Raw genomic sequence first — 26,779 nt, 5'->3', positions numbered from 1 at the left:
CCCTCAATGTTGTGCCGACCTTTTATCTTATTATAAGATCAGGCTAACCTACATATCCTGGATTAGAGGTGCTGGAAAAGCACAGCAGTTCAGGCAGCATCCGAGGAGCAGTAAATCGACATTTCGGGCAAAAGCCCTTCATCAGGAATACAGGCAGAGTGCCTGAAGGGTGGAGAGATAATCGAGAGGAGGGTGGGGGTGGGGAGAAAGTAGCATAGAGTACAGCAGGTGAGTGGGGGAGGGGATGAAGGTGACAGGTCAGGGAGGAGGGTGGAGTGGATAGGTGGAAAAGAAGATAGGCAGGTAGGACAAGTCATGAGGACAGTGCTGAGCTGGAAGTTTGGAACTGGGGTAAGGTGGGGGAAGGGGAAATGAGGAAACTGTTGAAGTCCACATTAATGCCCTGGGGTTGAAGTGTTCCGAGGCGGAAGATGAAACGTTCTTTCTCCAGGCGTCGGGTGGTGAGGGAGCGGCGGTGAAGGAGGTCCAGGACCTCCATGTCCTTGGCAGAGTGGGAGGGGGAGTTGAAAAGTTGGGCCACAGAGCGGTGCGGTTGATTGGTGTGGGTGTCCCAGAGATGTTCCCTAAAGCGCTTTGCGAGGAGGCGTCCATCACCTCAATGTAGAGGAGACCGCATCAGGAGCAATGGATACAGTAAATGATATTGGTGGATGTGCAGGTAAAACGTTGATAGATGTGGAAGGCTCCTTTGGGGCCTTGGATGGAGGTGAGGGAGGAGGTGTGAGCGCAGGTTTTTCAATTCCTGCGATGGCAGGGGAAGGTGCCAGGATGGGAGGGTGGGTTGTTGGGGGGCGTGGACCTGACCAGGTAGTCACTGAGGGAACGGTCTTTGCGGAAGGCGGGAAGGGATAGGGAGGGAACTATATCCCTGGTGATGGGGTCTGTTTGGAGGTGGCAGAAATGTTGGCAGATGATTTGGTTTATGCGAAGGTTGGTAGGGTGGAAGGTGAGCACCAGGAACCAGGGGCGTTCTGTCCTTGTTTCGGTTGGAGGGGTAGGGTTTGAGGGCGGAGGTGCGGAATGTGGAGGAGATGCGTTGGAGGGCATCTTTAACCACGTAGGAAAGGAAATTGCGGTCTCTAAAGAAGGAGGCCATCTGGTGTGTTCTGTAGTGGAGCTGGTCCTCCTGGGAGCAGATACGGCAGAGACGGAGGAATTGGGAATACGGGATGTCATTTTTGCAGGAGGTATGGTGGGAAGAGGTGTAATCCAGGTAGCTGTGGGAGTCGGTGGGTTTGTAAAAAATGTCGGTGTCAAGTTAGTCGTCATTAATGGAGATGGAGAGGTCCAGGAATGGGAGGAGGTGTCCGAGATGGTCCAGGTAAATTTATGGTCAGGGTGGAATGTGTTGGTGAAGTTGATGAATTGCTCAACCTCCTCGCGGGAGCACGAGGTGGCACCAATGCAGTCATCAATGTAGCGGAGGAAGAGGTGGGGAGTGGTGCCGGTGTAATTACGGAAGATGGACTGTTCTACGTAGCTAACAAAGTGACAGACATAGCTGGGGCCCATACATGTGCCCATGGCTACCCCTTTGGTCTGGAGGAAGTGGGGGGAATCGAAGGAGAAATTAAGGGTGAGGACCAGTTCGGCCAAACGAATGAGTGTGTGGGTGAAAGGGTACTGTTGGGGACATCGGGAGAGGAAGAAACGGAGGGCTTGGAGGCTCTGGTCATGGCGGATGGAGGTGTAGAGGAACTGGATATCCATGGTGAAGATGAGGCATTGGGGGCCAGGGAAACGGAAGTCTTGGAGGAGGTGGAGGGCGTGGGTGGTGTCTCGAACATATGTGAGGAGTTCCTGGACTAGGGGGGATAGGACAGTGTTGAGGTAGGTAGAAATGAGTTCAGTGGGGCAGGAGCATGCTGAGACAATGGGTCGGCCAGGGTGCTCAGGCTTGTGGATCTTGACAAGGAGGTAGAACCGGGCAGTGTGGGGTTCCCGGACTATGAGGTTGGAAGCTGTGGGTGGGAGGCCTCCAGAGGTGATGAGGTTCTGTATGGTCTGGGAGATGATGGTTTGGTGATGGGGGGGTGGGGTCATGGTCGAGGGGGCAGTAGGAAGAGGTGTCCTCGAGTTGGCGTCTGGCTTCAGCGGTGTAGAGGTCAGTGTGCCAGACTGCCACTGCGCCCCCTACATATCCTTAATTTTACTATCATCTATGTGCCTATCCAAGAGTTGCTTAAATGTCTCTAATGTATCTGACTCTGCTACCACTGCTGGCAGTTCATTCCATGATTCCATCACTCTGTGTAAAGAGCCCACCTCTGACATCTCTCCTAAACCTTCCTCCAATCACCTTAAAATTATGCCCCCTTATGATAGCCATTTCTGCCTTGGGGAAAAAAATCTCTGACTATTCACTGTCCCTATGCCTGTCTTCATCTTGTACATCTCTATTGAGTCACCTCTCGCCCTTCTTCGCTCTAATGAGAAAAGCCTTTGCTCCTTAAACCTTTTGTCATAAGACATGCCCTGCAGTCCAGGCAGCATTCTGGTAAATCTCCTCTGCACCCCCTCTAAAGCTTCCACATACTACTTATAATGAGGTGACCAGAACTGAATACAGTATTCATAGTGTGGTCTCACCAGGCCCCTGTAGTGCTGCAGCGTAACCTCGTGGCTTTTAAACTCAATCCTCCAGCTAATGAAAGCCAACGCATCATACACCTTCTTAACAATGCTATCAACCTTGCTGGCAACTTTGAGGGACCTATGGGCATGGACCCAAGATCCCTCTGTTCCTCCACACTGCTAAGAATGTGGTAATGAGTTCCACAGACCTACCATCCTCTAGCTAAAGAAGTTCCTCTTCAACTCAGTTCCAAAGGTTCATCCATTTAAACTGAGGCTGTGCCCTCAGATCCTAGTGGAAACATTTTCCTCACATCCACTATATCCAGGCTTCTCAGTATTCTGTCAGTTTCAATTAGATCCTCCCATCATCCTTCGAAACTCCATCGAGTACAGACAGTGTCCTCAGCTGCTCCTCATACAATAAGCCTTCCATTCCTGGGATCATTTTTGTAAGCCTCTGAATCCTCTTCAAGACCAGCTCAATCTTCTTGAGGTAGAGGGCCCAAGACTATTCTCAGTATTCCAAATTCGGGTGGCATATTGACTCAGTGGTTCGCACTTCTTCCTCTCAGTGCCAGCGACCCGGGTTCAATTCCTCCTCAGGCGACTGTCAGTGTGGAGTTTGCACATTTTCCTCGTGTCTGCGTGTGTTTCCTCTGGGTGCTCCAGTTTCCTCCCACAATCCAAGGATGTGCAGGTCTGGTGAATAGGCCATGCTAAATTACTCATAGTGTTAGGTGCATTAGCTAGGGGTAAATATGGGGAGTCGGTCTGGGTGGGTTAAATGGATGATGTAAGGTTTCCTGTGCAATATTTGAAAGATCTTAAATGTTTTATTTCTTTTCAATTCAGTGCCTGTCAGAATGTTAATACACAATGAGCCATAGTAAGTTGTTTTCCATTTTACTGCCTTTGTCATAGAGCCTGAGAAATAATGTTCAGCGTGTGGAAAGTAGACAATTTAGATTTAAGTGGTAACTGTATTCTGTTCCTATGGCGGGTCTTGTATTATGAGGAAAGTATATCTGTGGAATTCTCTTCCACAGAGAGAGTGGAGGCTTATTTTCTTTATACATTCACAGGATGAGGGGGTCGCTGGCTAGGCAGCATTTATTGCCCATCCCTTATTTCCCAGAGAGCAGTTAAGAGTCAACCACATTTCTGTGGGTCTGAAGTCACATGTAGACTAGACCAAGTCAGGATGGTAGTTTCCGGGACATTAGTCAATCACATGGGTTTTTTCAATAATCAACAATGGATTAACAATGGATTCATGGTCATCATTAATTTCTTAATTCCAGATACTTTTTGAATTCAACTTCCACCATCTTCCATGGCAGAATTTGTACCTGGATCCCCAGAACATTATCTGGGTCTCTGGATTAACATTCCAGCGATAATACCACTAGGTCAGCGCCTCCCCTGGGCCATTGAATGTATCTAAGGCTGAGTTAAAATGATTTTTGATTGATAAGAGACTCTCGGATAATGGGGTTAGTCGTGAAAGTGGAGTTGAAGCCACAATCAGATTTGTTGAATGGCAGAGAAGACTCAACTGATTGAATGGGTTATTCTGCTAGTTGTTGCGTTTTTCTTTCTTATCGAAAACTATAATATGCATTTAAAAGTAATTTAAAACCAGTTACTTCAGTCGCATTTTGAGTGGTTGTATACTGCATTTTCAGTTGCATGAATAACACAGTGGTGTCTCACACTCCATACTGGTTCCATCTGTGACTTGCCTTTTGTGTTACTTCTAAATGCAAAAGAAAACAAAGGAAATAAAAATGGATTAGAACATGATCTGAATAATCAGGGCAACATGCCTTTTATTTACATTGGTAACAGAGTGAGGAGAAAAGGAAGGTAATGGTTATGTTTCTTGTTCATTTTTTAAAAAAAAGTTTACCTGAATTTGGAACCTCTTATTCCTGCTGCTCCCTATGAAAATAATCCTCTCATCTCACAGTAAATAAATTAAAAATAATCTAGTGCCATACACTTTCTTTAGAATAACAAGCCAAAGGTTCCTAAACTGGTGATGACTAAACGTTCTGGTCGCAGGTACACAAGTACTTCTTTGTTCCTGCTGATATATTTTGATAGCTGACTTTAAAGTTGGATTAACTCTTCTAATCTGAGTCCTGCTTAACACTTGACTCCCTCAATTTTCTTTGGATAATTGCGAAGCTGGATTTTAGAAGCAAGGCTTCACAATAATGCCCCTTTATATTTGGAGTGACAAATTTGAACAAGCCAAATTAATGGTATATGTATGTGCATGGAGCATGAATAGAATTTTGCTCCTCTAGCCTGCTCTACCATTCAATAAGATCTTGGTTGATCTCATTGTAATGTCACTGCACATTCTAGCCTATCCCTGATAATCTTTCAACCCCATTCTAAATAAACTCGATCTACCTCTGCTGTAAAGATATTCACGGACTCTGCTTCTGCCACCTTCTCAGAAAGAGTCCTAAAGGTTCTCTTTTATTGCCTCATTCTTGTTTTAAATCTGTGCTCCTGACGTTTTGAAGTGTACCAGATAGAGGAAAAATTTTCTCCATCTCCACCATGTCAAGACCCAACAGGATTTATATGTGTGAATCAAATTACTGTTCTGAACTTCAGGTAGGTTCCTAAACCATCCAATATTTCCTTATAAAATAACCCATTTATTGCAGGTATTAATCTGGTAAATTTTCTCCGAACTGCTTCAAATGCTTTTAGGTACTTCCTTACATAAGTTGACAAGTACTGTCAGCATTATGTTCCAGGTGCGGTCTCAGAGTATCCTGTATACAGTAATGTTGTACAGGCGAACCATAACTTCTCTCCTTTTTATATCCAGTTACCTGGAGATAAATGGTGACATTCTATGAGTTTTACTTGCTGAACCTGCTTCCTGGCATTTTGTGATTAATGCACTAGGGCATCCAGATTCCTCTGCATCTTAAATTCTGCAATCTCTCACTATTTTAATAGCATGTTTCGAGTTTATTCTTCCTGGAAAAATAGTTAATTTCATGTTTTCCCATGACACATTCCATTTGCCAGATCTTTTTTGGAACCTCTGAATGCTCTGTTCACAACTGAATTTCTTTCTGACTTCTATGTCATCAAAAAATCTTACAATTATACCTTCTGCCCCTTTACGCAAGCCACTTATATAAATTGTAAACGTTTGAGATCCCAGCATGGATCTCCTCACTCATTATATCTTGGCAACCTGATCAGTTTTTACAAGAGTCATGAGGAGGATTGCCAGGCTAATACATGATAGGGATGGTGGGTATTTATACATCCGAACATGACCTTTCTAAAAGCAAAATATTGAAAATGCTGAAAATTTGAAGTACAACCAAAAGGTGTTGGAAAATCTTGGCTAGTTCTGGCAGTATCTGTAGAGTTAGAAACAGAGTTAACATTTCAAGTCCAGTATGACTATTCTTTGAAACTTATACTGGACTCAAAATGTTAATTTTTTCCTTTTGTCTCCACAGATGCTGCCAGACCTGCTGAGTTTGAAATGAGGTCCCTGTAAGGCTTAAACAGATATTTTTCTAATCAACCTGTTCAGAGATGTTATGATGCATGTCAGGAGCAGATGATCTGGTTCAGAGGTAGGACACTACCACTGCATCACAAAAGCCCAAGCTCAAATTGATCACCTTCAGAGTTGGTTGAAAGCACATGAAGTTCATTTGACTTTGCATCCATGAGACCTGCGTTTAAGTCCCACCTGCTCCAGATGTATCATAATGGGTCTTTAACAGGTTGATTAAAATGTACCTTTAACAGGTTGATTAAAATGTGCAGGTAGTTCTCCTATATCACGTGTTTATTAAATGCGATTTGTCTGTAACGCGATTTATGAATTGCCGACGTTTTTAATATAAAGTGAACTGTTCGCTGTTACGCGGCACTAGGTGTCATGGTACGTGGAGGTCTAAACTCTGCATTGGCATCACGTGATCAGTCAGCTTGTGCGCTTTCTCCTGAAGAGCTTCGTGAAAGCTATTGTGAAATGTTTGTCGGACTTGGACAAGCATAATGAAAATTTCTCTATAGCCTGAGGATGAGAAAATGGGAGCAATCTGTTAATTTATAAACATACAGTTAAGAGTGAAATTTCACTGGAATTGACTAATACTAAAAGGACAGTGTTGAGCAATTTGAAACTTGACTTTGTTGTTTGTATTAAGAGCTTTTTTTTGTCTTTTTGTTTAAAAAATGCATTTAGATGTTAACCAGAATCTGCAGACTTATGTGAATCTGTTTCAGTAAGTAATCACTGTGGTTAACCAACTGCAAAAAAAAACCAGTGCAAGTGTTTGAGCATGGTCAGTCAGCTGCTTAGGGAGACCAGAGTTGGAAACTCTGCACATAGTGGGTGGGGGAGAGACAGGTGGGTGGCACACTATTACTTTTGGTGCACATGTGGGATATCCTGAAGGGGAGAGTAGGCTGTGCAGCTGAGATTCAAGGTTAGTCAGGGTCACATGTTAGTGAGGGTGAGAATGAGCGGGGAAGATATTGCAGGAAATAGTGAGTAAGTAGCAGAGACAAAGTGAGTGTGAGGTATCAATGAGAAGATAGTGGCACTTTCACTGGCAGAGTGGAGAAGGTCATTGATCTTCTTCCTACATTCTGTGTATTCCATCAGATGATCTGGTCCACATTAGCATGGTTCCAGCAGAATGACGCCATCTGATGGCCTGGGAGAAAAGTATGTCCTGCCTCTGCATCACCCCATCCCCATCAGCACGTCTCCATGTCCCTGCCCACAAAGAGAGGCACCAATTTTCCATTGTCTGTCCCACCCAGGGCCAATATCAAGAACCACGCAGAGCAGCTCCAGACTGACAGCTCTTGTCTGAGTGTACAATATCTTTTTAGAGATGGTGCTACACCACAGATGTTGGTCAGTACTAGGATATCCAGGAAATGGTGGCACATGGTAGAATAGTGCTAGAATGTCAGAGTGGAGCAATAAAGGGCAGAATAGGTAATAGATCAGGCAGGTTTGATAAAATAAGGTGATAGATGTCCCCAAGCATTACAATGTGATTTCCCCCCCCGAAAACTTGACAAAACTGATACTCAGCAAAAGAAATTAAGATTCAACCCTTGATCTATCAAGGCACATTTCATTCTGGGATCTGACTTGTGCAGTGTTACCATTGTTTGGGATCACAAGATTGGTTAGAATGTAGCGCAGCCAGCAGGTATAGATGCTAATCGAGAATAACCGGTTGAAGATTCTGATTAATTGCACTATACAGTACTATACAGCAGGTCAAAATTTACTTAGACTGTGCTTTCCTTTCTGTTAGGTTAACTACTATTTTTGTTTCAGTTTTTACTGATATTTTTGGTGGTTCGCTCCAACCCAGTTTTTCCTATAGGTCCCATATTGTCTATAACACGGCATTGCTACGGTGTTATAGGAGAACTACCTGTACCTAAAATCCCCTTTGGGACAGTGATTGTAACTTGTTCATTAGATGATTGATTAATTTGATGGTGGCTTGTCAAAATAATATAAAATACTGAACATATCCATATGGGAAGGGGTGGTTGAACTGTTGGTATGGCAGTGTGCTGTTTATGCTGTTTTGCCTAGCTTCCAATTTTTTCCAACGGCCAGTCTCGAGGTGCTTAACACCTTCCTGGATGCTGCTCCTCCACTTTGGATGGTCTTGGGCCAGTGATTCCCAGGTGTCTGTGGGAATGCTGCACTTCGACAGTGACGCCTTGAAGGTATCATTGAAGCACTTCCTCTGCCCACCTGGGGCTCGACTGTCATTTCAGAGCTGGGAGAAGAGCATCTGCTTGAAGAGTCTTGTGTCAGTCATGCGGACGACATGTCCAGCCTAATTCATCATGAGGATTGGTGCATATAAAAGTAAGGGGAGTTAGGAAGTTCAGAGAGCAGGCTGGAGTTTGTATTGAACTATGACATAAAAATTTAGTAGTTGAGGAGACAGACTGCTGCTTCTGCTTCAGTAAATGGATGACTAGCAACATTAGACAGTGTGTAACTTTTGCTTTAATTTTATCCCATATGTCCCATGCAATTTTGCAGTATACTGCTAGACACCTCTGTGAGTTTGTGTCTTTTCCTGCACTTAAGGCGCTCTTAAAACTTTCTGTTTTTTTACTACTAGGGAACAAATAAACAATAAATTTTCTTAGTACCAAAACAACTGAGCCATGCAACATATATTTATAATTCTTAGGCATGTCCATGCATTAGAAATGTTATTGAAGTATTTATAGTGCTATTGTACTCAATGGGCCATAAAAACAATTTATCTAAATATAGTGATTCTTTGAAATTTTTAGGGATGCATTCATACTTATTGAGCTAGTTATGTTCATTGACAAATATTTATCAATGAACCTTAATTTATGTTACAGATAATGCATTCACTAAAAGATATATTTTGTCTTCGTAATGTTTGGTTTTTCAGGTAGTGAAAACTAGCAAGAGAGTTAGTTATTTTTCACTGTAGCACCAACTATCAGTCCAATCAAGGGCAGCATGCATTAAAAGTATGTGCAGAATTGGGATAGATAATTTCATCTTTCCAGTTAAGCAAACTGAGTATAGGAAGCTGATTAAACAAAGATGTTAAAGTATCAATATACCATTGAAATAGATAGGAATTAGCACTTGATTAATTTCCTTTTGTCTGATTCTGCAGTTGAGATGTCTGTTGCTCATTTTTCATACATTTCTTCTATTTTCCGTACATTTAAACAGCGACATGTGAAATTCTGCAGATATTTCTTCTTTAAATCCATTAGTCAGAACTTGTAGATATGTGGGCACTCTTGTAGGTCAGGTGACTTCAGCTATTTTTAAAAGTAGTATTTTCGTTCATTTAAAGTTTTCTCTCAATCAAAAATCACAGAAATTAAGGCAGTCAATACGGCTAAAGATTAGTAGTCCATATATTACAACGTCGTGGCAGTACCAATATTAAATAGAAATTTATGAAATTGATCATTAAATATACTTTGTTGCTGATTTATGCCAAGGTTAGTCATTGTTACACTTAACAGTTAAAACGAGTCTTTTGTAAGATTTTGGTGCTCGCTTTAACTTTAATTGCAACGCCTATGTCAATTATAATTATAGATTTACAGACGTTTCAAAGAACCAATCTAAAGTTCACTAGTCCTAATTAGAAAAATCAATTCCAGGTTCAAATATATTTTCACAAATTTCACAGAATTTATTAAGTTTATTTTAACAATTGCAAAAGAAATGATAATGGACAAAAGCTGTGGTTTGCTGCCTATCCATATAAAGGTGCCAGTTCACAATGCTGGTTTGACTGGGCACAAGGCCTTTTCCTCTTTTTCTATATCTGCAGTGATTCTGCCCTCCCTGTTCGTTCTTGTGAATTGAACCACTGAAAACCAGGTATTAACCCTGGCTAGCCACTACCCAGTGCATAATCAAATGCTTCCTAAACTCTTAACTGACTTTTATTAGTGCATGAACAGTTCATGGTCAGTCTTGGACTTGCTAGATAGTCTGTACTTATGCCTGATTGGTTTCTTTAAAAGGAAAGGTCATTTTACAGACATCACCTCCTACTATCTTCTTATTTATTCTTTAGCATGTCAGATATTTTATATAGTTAAAAATCGCACACCAGGTTATAGTCCAACAGGTTTAATTGGAAGCACTAGCTTTTGGAGTGTAGGTGGTCGTAGGATCACTCTTTTATAGTAGCTCTTAGTTTATCAATTCCATAGATGTTTGCCTAGATAGGTTGGCACCAGTGAACATTTAATGGGCTTGCTTAGAGTACATCGTGCCACTTTCTAATGATTAACTACCATCTCAAACATCACATCTAAGAATTCTGGAAATTCTGTCAATATCCTTCAGTTACAAAAATCATGGTGTGGAGATGACAATGTTGGACTGGGTTAGACAAGGTCAAAAATCACGCAACATCAGGTTGTAGTCCAACAGGTTTATTTGAAATCACAATCTTTTGGAGCTTGCTCCTTCTTCAGGTGCTAATGCGAGAGGGAGACCTTAGACTCAGAATTTATGTAAAAGATCAAAGGGTCATACAGCTGATGCGGATGAATTGAACATATCTGAGATGGCTGTTAAAATCTTTAATCAGGTAGAATGAAGTTGATTGATTGATATGCAATTGGTAGAATTTCTTTCAAGTCACTGCTCAGAGATAACTTAAGGTTTTATCAGTAAAAGAGGTGACATCTCAGGTTAGACAATGATGTCACGTCTTTTATACTAATAAAACCCAATCGAAATCTACACCTCCATTGTAACTGATTAAAGATTTAACAGCCATCTTAGGTGTGTTCAATTTGTTCACATCAATTGTATGACCCTTTGATCTTTTACTTATAAATTTTGTGTCTAAGGTCTCCCTCTCTCATTAGCACCTCAAGAAGAAGCGAGGCTCTGAAAGCTTGTGTTTTCAAATAAACCTGTTAGACTATAACCTGATGTTGTGACTTTTGACCTTATACAAAAACCATGTATATAAATACAAAAATTGTTTTAACAACCGACCACAATTAAACAGAATATAATTTAGCTCATCACTTACTGAAGCAAATCAAAATGATTAATTGGTCAAAAAAATTGCTCAATCCTGCGCTTACAGTCATAGAGTTATACAGCATAGAAACAGACCCCAGGTGTCCACCTCGGCCATGCCAACCAGATATTCTGAATATTTATAGTCCCATTTGGCCCGTATCCCCCTCAACTTTCTGATGTGCCCAACCAGATGCCTTTTAAATGTCGTTATTGTACCAGCCTCCAACACTTTCTCTCGCAGCTCATTCCATATGCACACCACCCTTTGTGTGAAAAAGTTGCCCCATAGATCCCTTTTAAATCTTTCCCCTCTCACTTTAAACCTATACCCTCTAGATGTGGACTCTCCTGGCCTGGGAAAAAGACCTTAGCAACTCATCCTGTTATCTGGTTTCTCCTTAAAACAAGTTAGACAACTCCGATCAAAATGTTATGAATGAATTTGCACAGGTGTCACATAATCCCAAAGCAATCAAATCAATGCGAACACAAGCCTGTACCAATGCAAAGCAGTCCCAAATTTGTTAGGAACAAAGTTACAATGACCTTTAATATTAAACATACTATCTCTAATCCTGTTTGGTCCCTTAAAGTTGCAATTCTTCCTGAATCTCTTGTAGATTTATACAGTCACTCCCTCTGGGTAAAAACAATGACTGCAGATGCTGAAAACCAAATACTGGATTAGTGGTGCTGGAAGAGCACAGCAGTTCAGGCAGCATCCAACGAGCAGTGGAATCGACGTTTCGGGCAAAAGCCCTTCATCAGGAATAAAGGCAGTGAGCCTGAAGCGTGGAGAGATAAGCTAGGGGAGGGTGGGGGTGGGGAGAGAGTAGCATCGAGTACAATGGGTGAGTGGGGGAAGAGATGAAGGTGATAGGTCAAGGAGGAGAGGGTGGAGTGGATAGGTGGAAAAGGAGATGGGCAGGTAGGACAAGTCCGGACAAGTCAAGGAGACAGTGCTGAGCTGGAAGTTTGAAACTAGGATGAGGTGGGGGAAGGGGAAATGAGGAAGCTGTTGAAGTCCACATTGATGCCCTGGGGTTGAAGTGTTCCGAGGCGGAAGATGAGGTGTTCTTCCTCCAGGCGTCTGGTGGTGAGGGAGCGGCGGTGAAGGAGGCCCAGGACCTCCATGTCCTTGGCAGAGTGGGAGGGGGAGTTGAAATGTTGGGCCACGGGGCGGTTTGGTTGATTGGTGCGGGTGTCTCGGAGATGTTCCCTAAAGCGCTCTGCTAGGAGGCGCCCAGTCTCCCCAATGTAGAGGAGACCACATCGGGAGCAACGGATACAATATATGATATTAGTGGATGTGCAGATGAAACTTTGATGGATGTGGAAGGCTCCTTTAGGGCCTTGGATAGAGGTGAGGGAGGAGGTGTGGGCACAGGTTTTACAGTTCCTGCGGTGGTAAGGGAAAGTGCCAGAATGGGAGGGTGGGTCGTAGGGGGATGTGGACCTGACCAGGTAGTCACGGAGGGAACAGTCTTTGCGGAAGTCGGAAAGGGGTGGGGAGGGAAATATATCCCTGGTGGTGGGGTCTTTTTGGAGGTGGCGGAAATGTCAGCGGATGATTTGGTTTATGCGAAGGTTTGTAGGGTGGAAGGTGAGCACCAGGGGGGCTCTGTCCTTGTTACGGTTGGAGGGGTGGGGTCTGAGGGCGGAGGTGCGGGATGTGGACGAGATGCGTTGGAGGGTATCTTTAACCACGTGGGAAGGGAAATTGCGATCTCTAAATAAGGAGGCCATCTGGTGTGTTCTATGGTGGAACTGGTCCTCCTGGGAGCAGATACGGCGGAGGCGGAGGCGGAGAAATTGAGAATACGGGATGGCATTTTTGCAAGAGATGGGGTGGGATGCCCTAAAGGAGCCTTCCACATCCATCAAAGTTTTATCTGCACATCCATTAATATCATGTATTGTATCCGTTGCTCCCGATGTGGTCTCCTCTACATTGGGGAGACTGGGCGCCTCCTAGCAGAGTGCTTTAGGGAACATCTCCGAGACACCCGCACCAATCAACCAAACCGCCCCGTGGCCCAACATTTCAACTCCCCCTCCTACTCTGCCGAGGACATTGAGGTCCTGGGCCTCCTTCACCGCCGCTCCCTCACCACCAGACGCCTGGAGGAAGAACGCCTCATCTTCCGCCTCGGAACACTTCAACCCCAGGGCATCAATGTGGACTTCAACAGCTTCCTCATTTCCCCTTCCCCCACCTCATCCTAGTTTCAAACTTCCAGCTCAGCACTGTCTCCTTGACTTGTCCGGACTTGTCCGACCTGCCTATCTCCTTTTCCACCTATCCACTCCACCCTCTCCTCCTTGACCTATCACCTTCATCTCCTCCCCCACTCACCCATTGTACTCTGTGCTACTCTCTCCCCACCCCCACCCTCCTCTAGTTTATCTCTCCACGCTTCAGGCTCTCTGCCTTTATTCCTGATGAAGGGCTTTTGCCCGAAACGTCGATTTCACTGCCAGTCACTCCCTCTCCCTGGCGCTATTTCTGGGTCTGCAAAGCCGCTTTCTTCCTCTCTTTCTCTCGCTCTCTCTCTCTGTTTGGTTAGCTGGTCTCTGCCTCTTGCCATGCTGGTCTCCTCAGAAGATTGCAAGAGCTTCCAGGAGGTAGGTCTACAGGTGAACCCTGTTTTTATACTTTTTGGATGGTTCTTTGGAACTTTCTATATTTGTGGCCAATCAGGGAGATACACTTAATAGATTGAAACAGAGTTAATCATTTGGATGGCATGCTGCAGTTAGTTTCTTTGTGTAGCAGGACTTGGTGCCTTTCTGTCTGGCCCTCATGTTTTGAGTGGATAAATTGTTGAGGGTATGTCCGACCAAGATAACTGTTGCCTTTTACATAATGCTAATGTCATCAGCATCTAGCTGCTGTGTTTACACTGTATCTGGTTTGTGTGTTTTGTGATTTCAGAGTTACTTGGCCGGAGTACCCAGCATCCCTTGCTGTTTGGCCAAGTTAGCAATCTGTCTGTGTTTTAAGCCAGGAGGCTGCTACGATCTTATCCATACCTCTCATGGTTTTGAAAACCTCAATAAGGTCACTGACGGCCTCCAATATTCCAAAGAAAATAACTCCAATCTATTCAGCCTCTCCCTATAGCTCAAACCCTCCAATCGTGGCAACATCCTTGTAAATCTCTTCTGCATCCTTTCTAGTTTAGTACGATCTTTCTTATAGCAGGGACACCAGAATTGAACGCAGTATTCCAAAAGAGGTCAAACCAAATGTCCTGTGTGGCTGCAATGTGACATCCCAACTCCTGTAATCAATGTACTGACCAATGAAGGCAAGTGTACCAAACATCTTTTTCACTAGCCTGTCTACCTGCAACTCCACCTTCAAGGAACCATGAACCTGCACCCCAAGGTCTCTTTGTTCAGCAACACTCCTCAGAACCCTACCGTTATTTATATAAATCCATATATCTGATTTGCTTTACCAAAATGCAACACCTCACATTTATCTAAGTTAAACTCCATCTGCCACTCCTCGTCCCATCTGCACTTGGTCTCCATTAATGGTGTGTGATGCCTTCCTGTTTATTCTCAATGCACTACTGTTCCTATTGGATTCTTTGAGTTACCGTTCTCTGTATGAAGGCTGTTCACCATCTGGAAAGTCCTGTATACAAAAATGGAATGTCCTCTGAACAATCTCAGATTAATTTATAATTCTGATTCAACAGTAGACCATTCCGCTACTGTAGAGTTTACTTATATGATTTAATCCAAGCCCAGAAAATTTATAATTGTCTTATTTGTAATTCTGTGTAGTTTGACATAAATTTGGAAAGAATGTAAATGGGAAAGCAGTGGTAAAAATGCACAATATCATGACAACCTAACTGCAGCAGGTCAGGCATGCACCTGGTGTTGTGGAAGCTAGCATTTTACTCCGTAAAAGGTGAACATTTGACTTACATACATGATTACTCAACTTGCCAACATGTTTAGGCCCAATAAGGACAAGGGATCTTCATGGTCTGTCACCCTTGTACTCGGTTTCTTTTCTAGAAGTCTTCCCTTGTTATCATTCAGCAGAGATGTTGTTTCATGAGAAATTAATGTGCATATTTTTTGCTGCCCTTTGTGATATGTTCTTGAATGTCATGAAGAAAAGTAAACACTTTGCATTCTTCTGCGTAACAAATATGAATTAATTTTGATACATTAGCAAATCATGAATGGTAGAACAAAAAATGATCCAGTAAATGGACCCTTTCAGAGCTGAAAAATGTGTTGCTGGAAAACGCAGCAGGTCAGGCAGCATCGAAAGAGCAGGAGAATCGCTGTTTTGGGCAGAAGCCCTTCTTCAGGAATGAGGAGGGTTTGCCAAACAGGCTAAAATAAAAGGTAGGGAGGAGGGACTTGGGGGAGGGGCGTTGGGAATGCGATAGGTGGAAGGAGGTTAAGGTGAGGGTGATAGGGAGAGGTCGGGAAGAAGATTAAGACCCTTTCAGCACACTTTCAAATGGTCAAACTGTCTCCTTTTCCCGAATTCTGATCCACAATCATTCACATTGTACCTCTGGATAGATTGCATCTCAGATCAGGAAGAATTGTATATGGTATAGAAACTAAATATTGTATTGATGGTGTTGAGAATTGTCAGTGGAGAACTTTCAATTGCATTATGTTGCTGTTATAATCTATACTGTGTATGCTGCACTGAGATGGGAGTCTGCTGTTGGACACTGCTGTTGTAATTATTTTGCATTTAATTTTTTCCCATCACTTGCCTGTTTTGTTGACATTTGTAGTGATCACAAATCAGCATCCAGAATTTAACTGCCTTCATTCCAAACAGTCCTGTCATGGTCTCACAATGAGAATGTATGTAGTCTGTCTCTTGGCCTTGCTTCTGGCATCACTACCTGGTTGGCATCACTACCTGGTTTCCATCACCCAGCTTTGTCTCACCCTGACTTTGCTTCCAGGCAATATGGGCCCCCAGCCTTGTCTTCCACCATATTGCATCTCATGCCTCTCTCTCTTCCCTGCCAAGACTCTCCCCTTAATAGCTTGCTGCACTTTTTAAAAATTCATTTGGGGAATGTGGGCATCGCTTGTTGGCTAGTCCTTATTGCCTGTCCTTAGTTACTCTTGAGAAGGTGATGGTGATCTGACATCTTGAACCGCTAAGGTATGTAGATCTAGGTACTGCCCTTAGGGAGAGAATTGCAGGGTTCTGATCCAATGACACTGAAGGAACAGCAATATATTTCCAAGTCAGGATGGTTGGAGGAGAACTTTGCAGGTGGTTGTGTTGCCATGTATCTGTTGCCTTTTTCCTTCTAAACGGTAGCAGTTGTGGGTTTGGAATGTGCTGTTTGATAAATTTATGCAGATGATAGACACTGTTGCCACTGAGTGTTGGTGCTGAGAGGATGAATGTTTGTGAATGTGATGCTTTGCCCTGGATGTTTTCAAGCTACTTGAATGTTGTTTGAGCTGCTGTCATCCAGGCAAGTGCAAGATATTCCATCACACTCCTGACTTGTGCCTTGCAGGTGAGAGACAGAATTTCCAGAGATGAGGTGAGTTACTCAAAAGTTAGTCTTCTACCTTTTTAGAGTCATAGAGATATACAACACGGAAACAGACCCTTCAACCCAAGTCATCCATGCCGATCACCTATCATAAATTAATCTCGTTCCATTTGTCAGCTTTTGGCCCAAATGCCTCTAAACAACTCCTTTTTTCTATCCATCAAGATGCCTTTTAAATGCTGTAATTGTACCAGTGTCCACTGCTTCTTCTGGCAGCTCATTCATACACGCACCACCCTCTCTGTGAAAATGTTGCCCCTTAGGTCGCTTTTAAATCTTGCCCCTCCCACCTTAAACCTGTGACGTCTAACTTTGGACTGTCGATGGACCTTATCTATTTACCCTATCCATGCTCCTCATGATCTTATGGAGCTCAGCCTCCCTTTAGCTCAAACCCTCCAACCCTAGCAACATCCTTGTCAATCTTTTGTGAGCCCTTTCAAGTTTCACAACATCCTTCCTGCATCAGGAGGAGCAGAAATGCGCACACTATTCCAAAAGAGGCCTAACCAATGTCCTGTACAGCCTCAACATGTCCTCCTAACTCCTATACTCAACACACTGACCAATAAAGGCAAACATACCAAATACTGCCTTCACTATCTGTTCTACCTGCGACTACAATTCCACTTTCAAGGAGCTATGCACCTGCACTTCAAGGTGTCTTTATTCAGCAACACTCCCCAGGACCTTACCATTAAGTGTATGAGTCCTGCGTGATTTGCTTTTCCAAATGTAGCACCTTACATTAAATTAAACTCCAGCTGCCACTGCGCACAGCCTGTTGGCCCACCTGATCAGGTTCCGGTTGTACTGTGAGGTAGCCTTCTTTGCTATCTGCTACACCTCCAATTTTGTTGTCATCTGCAAACTTACAAGCCATACCGCCTACATTCACATCCAAATCATTTATATAAATGACGAAAGGCAGTGGCCCCAGCACCAAACCTTGTGGCACACCACTGGTTGCACTCCATTAAATTTGATCTTGATGTCAAGGATAGTTACTCTTACCTCACCTCTGGAATTCACTACTTTTGTCTATGTTTGAATAAGCCTTAAATGAGATCAGAAGTTGAATGGCCTTGGTGGAACCCAAACTGAATGTCACTGAACAGGTTATTGCTGAGTAAGTACTGCTTGATAGCATGGTTAATGGCCTCTTTCTTCACTTTAACTATCAAGAGAATTGGCCAGGTTGGATTTCTCGCGAAGGACTACTGGACCCAAAATGTAAACTCTTGATTACTTTCCACAGGTGTAGCCAGACGTGCTGTGTTTTTCCATCAATTTCTGTTTGCTTTTGTTTTGGATTTCTCCTGCATTTTATGTTCAGGATACATGTGGACAATTTTCCATTTTGTCATGTAGATGCCAGTGTTGTAGTTGTCCTGACTGTTAAGTTCTGGACAAAAGTTTTCAGGACTAGTACTGGAATATTGTCAGTGTCCATAGCTTTTGCTGTATACAGTGCCTCCAGCGATTGCTTGCTCTCATATGGAGTGAATCAAATTAGCTTCAATGATTTTCAACAGTGAGAATGGCCGTTGTGGTCTGCAAAAGGGCAGGGTGCTCTAAACCTCACTGAAGCTGCATAAACATTTCTGATTAAAGTGGAGGAAGGCACTGTTTTGTTCAGAGCCATGCATCCTCTGTGAAGACAGCAGTACAGCTGCAATCATGTGGCAGGGACAGTTGTGTACAGACTAAAGGATTTCCACCACCACTGCCATTTATTAGATTTGCCCTATAATTTGAGACAGCGGCATCTGGACCTCTAGGTTTATGTGACTTTTTAGTCCGTATCCTTCTGTCCTGAAATATATAATGAACGCACTCATGCTGCCTCAGTAAGAAGAGATGCTTACCTAGTTGCTTGCGAGCACAAACTTCAAGATTACAGCTTTTCCATAATTAAATGCAAGCTGTCTGTCTCATTTGAGAAGACCGTGTCAAATAGAAATGCCACTCTGATGCAGGAAGCACCTTCTTTGGATTCATTTTCAGCATGGTGGAAGAACTAATTAATGATTCTTCACAGTATCTTCACCATGCTCATTTCAGGTATGAGAGTTCTGTTCTCCTATTAAAACCAGTAGAATTACTTATATCATCAATCTTTAAATTAATTCAGTGCTCTATCTAGTAATGCAGCTGCTTTGAGCTTTTATATTTAACAGTTAAGCTTGAGAGGATTAGTAATGTAAAGAACCTTTCTTGTGTTTTGAAGAAATTACCATCTCGTTACCACATCATTGAGTGCCAAATATGTGGTTTGCTTCTTGCAGCAAGGAAAAAGGCTTTCTTATACACACACAAATGGAGTATAACAGATCATGATGTGGTCCTTTGGGTAAAAGCTTAATTGGGTACTTGAATCTTACCAAGATGCACCAAGGAATCATTCGAATTCCTAATGTTGGACAAGTTATGTGCTCATTTGATGAATAGCAGCAAGCGTTTTCATAAATTTTATCTTATTGACATTTTTATAATTAGCGAAAAACTATATTTTGTCATTGGTTGTTAATATTTTACATTTGAAGTTCAATTATTTTTGTTTCTTGAATCTCCCAATAGTGGTCTTACGTTTTGATCTTTGCATTACATTGTGCCAGATCAACATTCATCTTGGTTGTGCAGATTGACCATAGAAACATAGAATTTAGGAGCAGGACATAAATATTCACCCCTCTGAGCCCATTCCACTACTCAGTAACGTTCAATTCCAATTTCTTATCTGCTCCTATAATCCTTGACTTCCTTGTCTATCAAATATTGAAAGCATTATAATAATAGATTACAAGCTACAAAGACAGGGTGTAGGCGATTGTCAATAACCATGACAGTGGTCATAATCACAAATTACACATGGGTAGATTGTACTTTAAATGCAATATGTATTTTTTATAAGAAAGACATACAAGTAAAAAGATGGCTGAAGATGTAAATTCAGCGGGGGTCTTGGGAAATCCCTGTATGGATTACATTATGTCTCAAGGGGAGCCATGGAATGTTGCATGTGTGAAGGGAGCTTCAAGCAACAACACTTCAAAGCGAAAGATGCTATTCAAAAAAGAGAACTGTCATCTCATGTGGACGTGATGTGGAGGTGTCGGTGTTGGAATGGGGTGGACAAGGTTGAAAATCGCACAACATTTCGGTTATAGTCCAACCTAATTATTTGTAAGTACAAACTTTCGGAGCGCTGCTCCTTTGTCAGGTAGCTACTGACGAAGGAGCACTGCTCTGAAAGCTTGTCCTTCAAAATAAACCTGTTGGACTCTAACCAAATGTTGTGTGATTTTCAACCATCTGCTGTGGATACAGAGATAATGAGGGACTGATTGCTCCTTTCAACCAGAAAACCAGTCTGGGCTGTGAATCAGTCAGTGGACTTGATGTAAATTGAAAGAAAGGCAGTTTTAGATGAAAGAATTGTATACGCCTGGAAAGATAAAACACAAATAAGAAAGGGGAATGGAAACCAGGGATTTTGGTTTTTGTCTACTGGATTTCAATGTGCTAGCTTGTGGTTCAGGTTCCATCGTAAAGAGTGCTGCAAACTTTCCTGATTAATAATTGATATTAAACAATAAAAATATAAAGTATTATCCACTCATGCCAAACTATAATTCTCTCTCAAGCTATTAAAGAGTCGAAATTATGACGTTTTATTATAATACCTGTCGCTACTCATATGAGTTCATATCTTGTTCACCTGCAGGATTAGAAGGTTTCCTTGCTGCATCCTGGTAACATTCAAGTAATCAATTAAATTATGTATACAGGTAAAAATAAATGAATTCTGTTGTTCTGCTGACATCAAGTCAAGTCAGCAAAGTCACTGTTCAAAGTAAACAGTGGCAAAACTGCTTTTGATTCACAGCAGATCCAAGGATCTCCAAAATATTCAACTACCAAGGTCAACATGATCCGAGTAACCCACCCTAACTGCCAAAGCATTTCATGGTGTATTCTCCAATGACTGATTGTAATAATGACTTCATAAGGTATTCTGGTGAACATCTACCCTTAAATATTGATGATATTGCATATTGCAGACAAGGACAGGAAAGCTTCTCTTTTTTTTAAAGTTACAGAGAAATCCATAGAAAATTGCCTCTGTCTAGCTTTGTTGAAACAACAAGATTAGAAAGAAAGAGGGGGAAAGGTTTGGTTTGTCAGATTCAATAAGGTAAACTTTATTAAGAGTCTGGCTAAATGATAGTAAGTAAGTCAATCTTGAGATAGGACATGTTCACTTGTCATTGCATGCACTTTCATATGTGCAGTACTTGTTAACCAAGCTGAAACATTCAGGAAAGAATTGCAGTTACTAAGTTAGTGCTGAGTTAGAGGTATCCAAAATAATTGATATAGGTGCAGAAATACAGTTATCTGCAATTTATTTCTTCTAGCTTTTGTTTTCTGTTCCTTATTCAAAAGTTTTCTTTGTTTCTAGATGTCTTTAAAATTTCAAACTTTACCTTTTATGCAATCCGTTTGTGTATCTCCTGAATAAAGTTACATAAAATTGATTAGGTTAACTGCTTGAAGACGCACACAACATACATTTATATCGCACTTTTCACATCCTCAAGATATCAGCTGCCAACCAATTACTTCTGAAGTGTAATTATTTCTCACTTTGTAGATAAATATGGCATATTGTTGCATGTAGCAAGTTCTCACAAAAAAAAATGACAAGTTAAATTTATTTTGTGTGTGTTGGTTGGTGAAGAAAGTTTAGACAGGATATAGAAAATCCTCCTTTTCAACTAAAGCTTTCTTTCCATATTCATTTGAATGGGCAGATACCCCACAAACTAATATTTCTTCTGACAGGACCTCCAGTATTGATAATTACTACAATAAAGTGTCAGCTTAATTTTAGAGAGGGGCCAGTATCTTTTAACTGAGGGAAGAGTGCTACTACTTGTAATGTGGGGAGAACTTTTGGCAAGAATGGTCCTTCAATTTGTTGATAAATGCACTGAGATTTTGTAAAATGTTTTGTTTTGACCTCAGGTTTTTCCCATCTGATGAGAAGAAAAAGCAAGGGTGCCAGCGGGAGAATGAAATCCTGATCCAGCGGCGAAAGGACCAGGTGCAACCAGGAGGAACCGCCATCAGTGTAACAGTGCCTTATAGAGTGATAGACCAACCTCTTAAACTTTTGCCACAAGACTGGTATGTAGGCCAATGTTTTTAGATAATAGATTGAGTGATATTGTCACAATTGCTTTAAAATTTATCTTTTGCTTAACCATACGTGCAGATCATGACTACTGTTTTTCTCAGCAGTTCAATAATGATTGAAAGAAGGTACAATGTTTGCACATGGTTTTGTGTACGTTTATAAGATTGAAAGCCAATTAACTCTCACTCTGTTGTTAATACTGGACTTTTTAAAATGTAAATATAGAAATCCTGTAACAAATGTCAATTCATGAACATTGAGAAAGATTAATAGGGTTGAAAAACGCATACTACAGCTTCCTGGGGGTGGAGGCAAATATCCAAAAGATGTGATTCCCTTTTATCCTGAAGTTTTGTGTCTACACAAGGTATCATCCATAGAAGAGTAAACGCATTTTCCAAGATTTTTACTCTGAGAAGGTATACAAAAATAACAATTTTATCCCCTCTGGGAGTTAATTCTCCATATTACAACAGCAGTATAGCTGAGATTAGAAACCTGATTGTATATAAAGTCAAGATGTAAACCGGCCGTTTACTATTCTCTATTCAATAACTAGTTACATTATCTTTAAGCAACAAATACTAGTTACACTCCTGGCTAACTGGTAATACATTGTTGTAATGCTAACCTTTAATTGGGAGCCAGGTCTGAGCAGTACAGCTAATGCTTTGGCTATGCTCACCATGCTAAGAAATACGTTACTGGAAATTTCAACACTTCGATAAATTGGTGACTTACTCATGGCCTTATCATCCACATACCTGAGATTCTGATGTCAAGTAAGAATCTGTTCACTTTTTTTAAGAGCTGAGTAATATATGGTACTGAAATAGGCACAACAAACGTCAGTTAAGAACTAAGTATGTCCAATTTTGCCGAAACAACATGATGTTTGCACCTATTTTAAAATCCGGCCATTCCATTTTCCCATGTCACATGGAAGCAGTTTATTCTCTCTGTAGCAACTTGCAGAAAGTGAGTGATGAAAGTAGAGAAGGTTAGTGGCGGTAATATATGGACTGTGGATGTAAGCATGTCACACCTCCTCAAACACTTACACCGAACACCTCATCCCCACATTCTCGCCCAGAACCTCCCCTCATACACACATAATTAATACTTACCCCCACACACACCCCTAATACCTGTCCTCACAGTCACATTCCATTACCTCACCCCAAACGCACTCACATCCATACCAACTATCCACACATGCACACTAACCCAACACTTTCCTCACAAGCTCACACCCCACATCTCCCCCAACACGCTTACACCCAAAATCTTCCCCCACTCACTCACACCCAACATCTCCACTCGCCCCCCCCCCATACTCTTGCCCAACATCTCCCCACCTCACGCACATACCCAACATCTCTCATTCCCCCACACACTCTCACCTAAGATCTCTCACCCAACATCTCCCCCCCCGTACACTCACGCTCACCCAACATCTCCCCACACACTTGCACCCAACATCTCCCCACACACTCGCACCCAACATCTCCATCCCTACACATGCACATCCAACATCTCCATCATCTACACACTCGCAGTCAAATCATCATCCCCCACACAATCATATCCAGCAATTCGCCCCCGCCACAGACACATACCCAACATCTGTCCCACCCCCACACAGACACATATCCAACATCTCCACCCAACATCATCTCCACACCACCCCCCCCCCACCACATTCATGGCCAACCTCTCCCTCCTCTGCCCCACCCACTGTCACCCAATATCTCCCCCTGCCACACACTCACACCCAACATCTCCTTCTCTTCCGTCTCCATTCCCCCCTCTCTCTCCCCCCCCCCCCCCCCACACACACACACACACACACAAAACACACACAAAACACACACAAAACACACACATTAAACCCAAAGATTCTTTATTCAATGGCAGTCAGTGGCTCAGTGGTTAGCACTGCTGCCTCACAGCGCCAGGGACCCAGGTTCGATTCCACCCTTGGGTGACTGTGTGGAGTTTGCACATTATCCTCGTGTGTCCTCTGAGTGCTTAGGTTTCTTCCCACTGTCCAAAGACGTGCAGTTTAGGTGGATTGGCCATGCTAAGTTGCCCATCGTGACCAGGGATGTGTGGGTTAGGTGGATTAGTCATGGGGAATGCAGGGTTACTGATAAAGGGTAGAAGGTGGGAATGGGTGGGATGCTTTTCAGAGGGTCTGTGTGGACTCAATAGGCCAAATTGCCTGCTTCCATGCTGTGGGGATTCTATGATGATTGTGTATGACTTACTTATGTAGATTAATAAGCAGTTACGTTTATGCTGATTTAAGGGATAAATTATTATGGAACTACATAGTTATTAGTCTGTTAATTGGCATTGTCAAAAGTGAGGACTTGATGCTTGCAAAAGAGTAACATTTTCAAGGCAGTCTGAGATCCAGAAGTAAAACTTAGGCATAGGTCAAGTCAAGGGAGAGGCTCCATGGCCGTATCCAAGTGAATCAGTATTATATACAGCCATGAACTGAGAAACTGTGCCAAAACAAAAACATCTCCTAAAACTACAAAAATTCGGACATCTCCATTTTCAAATGTGTCAGATATGGCAGGGGCAAGGAACTTAAATTAGATGATTACTCAGCAAAGGGGAGGAGGATATCACGTTTGTGCGTAAAGGTAGTGCATTAAAAAAAATTCTAATCTCGCGTGTAACTAAATTAAACAGCAACAACATTTAGAATGCAATCAAATCCAAAAAGGAGAGCCACAGAAGATGAAAAGTAAAGACAATAAACACTGCAAAGTCAACATTGGAAATGGATTATTACTAGCATATTATCTCCAATAATCTTTCATTCCTTTGGTAATCAAGAATGTATCAACCTTTGTGTTAAAAAATATTTATAGATTTTGCATCCGCTGTATTTTGAGGAAGCAAATTCCGAATACAGTGAAGCCTCAGAGAAAGGAATGTTTCCTCTGCTTGGTTTTAATTAGGGCCCCTCTTAAATTTAAACTGCGGTCCCCGCCACACCTTTCTTGATTCTCCCATGAGAGGAATCATGTTTTTAGTATCCACTCTGCGTATCTCTCATGCTTCAAATAAATCATCCCTAGCTCTTTGAAAACCTAAAGGATTCAGGCCTAGCCTCTCTAGCCTTTGATAGCAATCTGTGTATTCTGTGTCAGCCTAGTAATCTTTCTTTGAATTGCTTCCAGTGCATGAATATCCTTTATATTTATAATGGGTCGTACAATACAATATTCCAGATGCAGTTTTAACAATGCCTAGTATAACAGAAACATAATCTCTTGCGTTCTTGCATTAATTTCCCCTCACAATAAGCTATAACATTCTCATGGCCGCCTTGATTACTTTCTGTATGTGCGTATTAACTTTCTGTGATTCATGCTGTGGGTACTCAGAATTTTGTGACATCTCGCCATTTATATAATAAACGTTTTTATTCTCTCAGTCAGAATGGATAATTTCACTTTTTTTCCACATTGTATTCTCCATTTACCAATGTCATTTCAACTGTATTTATCTCTTTGAGGCTCCTTATGTCTTCTTTACAATTTACTTTGCTAGTTATCTTTATGCCAGCAGCAAATTTAGCTGCCATACCTTTGATCCCTTCACCCAAGTCACTTATTTAAATTGTAAAGACTTGAGGTCCCTGTGATGCACAACTTCTGACATCCCGACTGCCTGAAAAAGACCAACTTATTCTCATTTTTCATTTCTCATTAGCCAACCAGTCTTCTATCCATGCCATTATGTTATCCCCTACACAATAAGCTTTTATTTTCTGCCTAAAGCTTTAAAATCGTGCTAATCAAATGTCTTTTGGAACCCTGAATACAATACAATACTGGTTCCCTTTATCTTCACAAATTACTTCAACTAATGCCAATAAATAGATAGACATGATTTCCCTTTCTCAAATCTGTATTGGCTCTGCCCAATTGCCTTGAACTTATCCAAATGCACTTTTATAATGTCTTTAATGGTAGCTTTTCTCTATCACGAATGTAAAACTAACTGGCCTGTAGTTTCCTGTTTCCTTCCTCCCTTTTTGGATAAAAGAGTTAAATTAACTATTTTCTAGTCTACAAGAGCCTTCTTCGATTCTAGTGATTTGGGGAAAATTAAAAACCAATGCATCAACTATCTCACTAACATTTTTTAAAAGTATAGGATAAAATTCACCAGGACTGAGGACTTGTTAGTTTGTAATTTCAACAACCTACTCAGGACGCTTCCTTGGTAATGGTAATTTTCTTGATTTCCTCCCTTTCCTTTCAGATTCTGATTTACTGCTATTAATGGGATGCTACCTGTATCCTCTCTAGTAAACGTTGATGCAAAAACCTGTTCAATTTGCCTGCCATCTCTTTATCCTCCATTACTAATTCTCCGGACTCATATTCTATTGGATCAACAATTTGTTAACTCTTTTCTGTTTCAAATATCTGCAGAAAATTTTTCAATCTATTTTAAATTTTTGGCTAACTTTCTTTTTTACTCTGTTTTCCATCATTGCTCATCTTTGAGTAATTTTTTTGCTTTTTTAAAAATATTCTGTTCAATCTTCTGACCTTCCAGCTACCATTATAGAATTATGTCTTTTCTTTGAATTTGATGCTAAGTTTGACTTTTTTTTTAAGTTAACCATGGATGGTTGGTCCATCCCTTAAGTTTTCTTATTTTTTGGTTTGTATCTACTTTCTGTTTTCTGGAATATCCCCTCAAATATTAGCCATTGCATCTCTATTGACCTAACGTTTAACTAAACTTCCAGTTCACCTTTGCTTGCTC

The 26,779-nt window shown here is 41.7% G+C and overlaps 1 protein-coding gene across 1 annotated transcript in view; it reads left to right on the top strand.

The window, feature by feature from the left end:
- cdc73 (cell division cycle 73, Paf1/RNA polymerase II complex component, homolog (S. cerevisiae)) overlaps window positions 1-26,779 on the top strand; it is a 326,652-nt gene that overhangs the window by 274,944 nt on the left and 24,929 nt on the right. The window contains exon 14 of the mRNA XM_072573909.1: window positions 21,805-21,966. Coding sequence (XP_072430010.1) covers window positions 21,805-21,966 — 162 coding nt within the window. The remainder of the gene's footprint in view (window positions 1-21,804; window positions 21,967-26,779) is intronic.

Source organism: Chiloscyllium punctatum, chromosome 7 (assembly GCF_047496795.1).
Source record: "Chiloscyllium punctatum isolate Juve2018m chromosome 7, sChiPun1.3, whole genome shotgun sequence".
NCBI lineage: Eukaryota > Metazoa > Chordata > Chondrichthyes > Orectolobiformes > Hemiscylliidae > Chiloscyllium > Chiloscyllium punctatum.
This window is presented reverse-complemented; position numbering and strand designations above follow the sequence as displayed.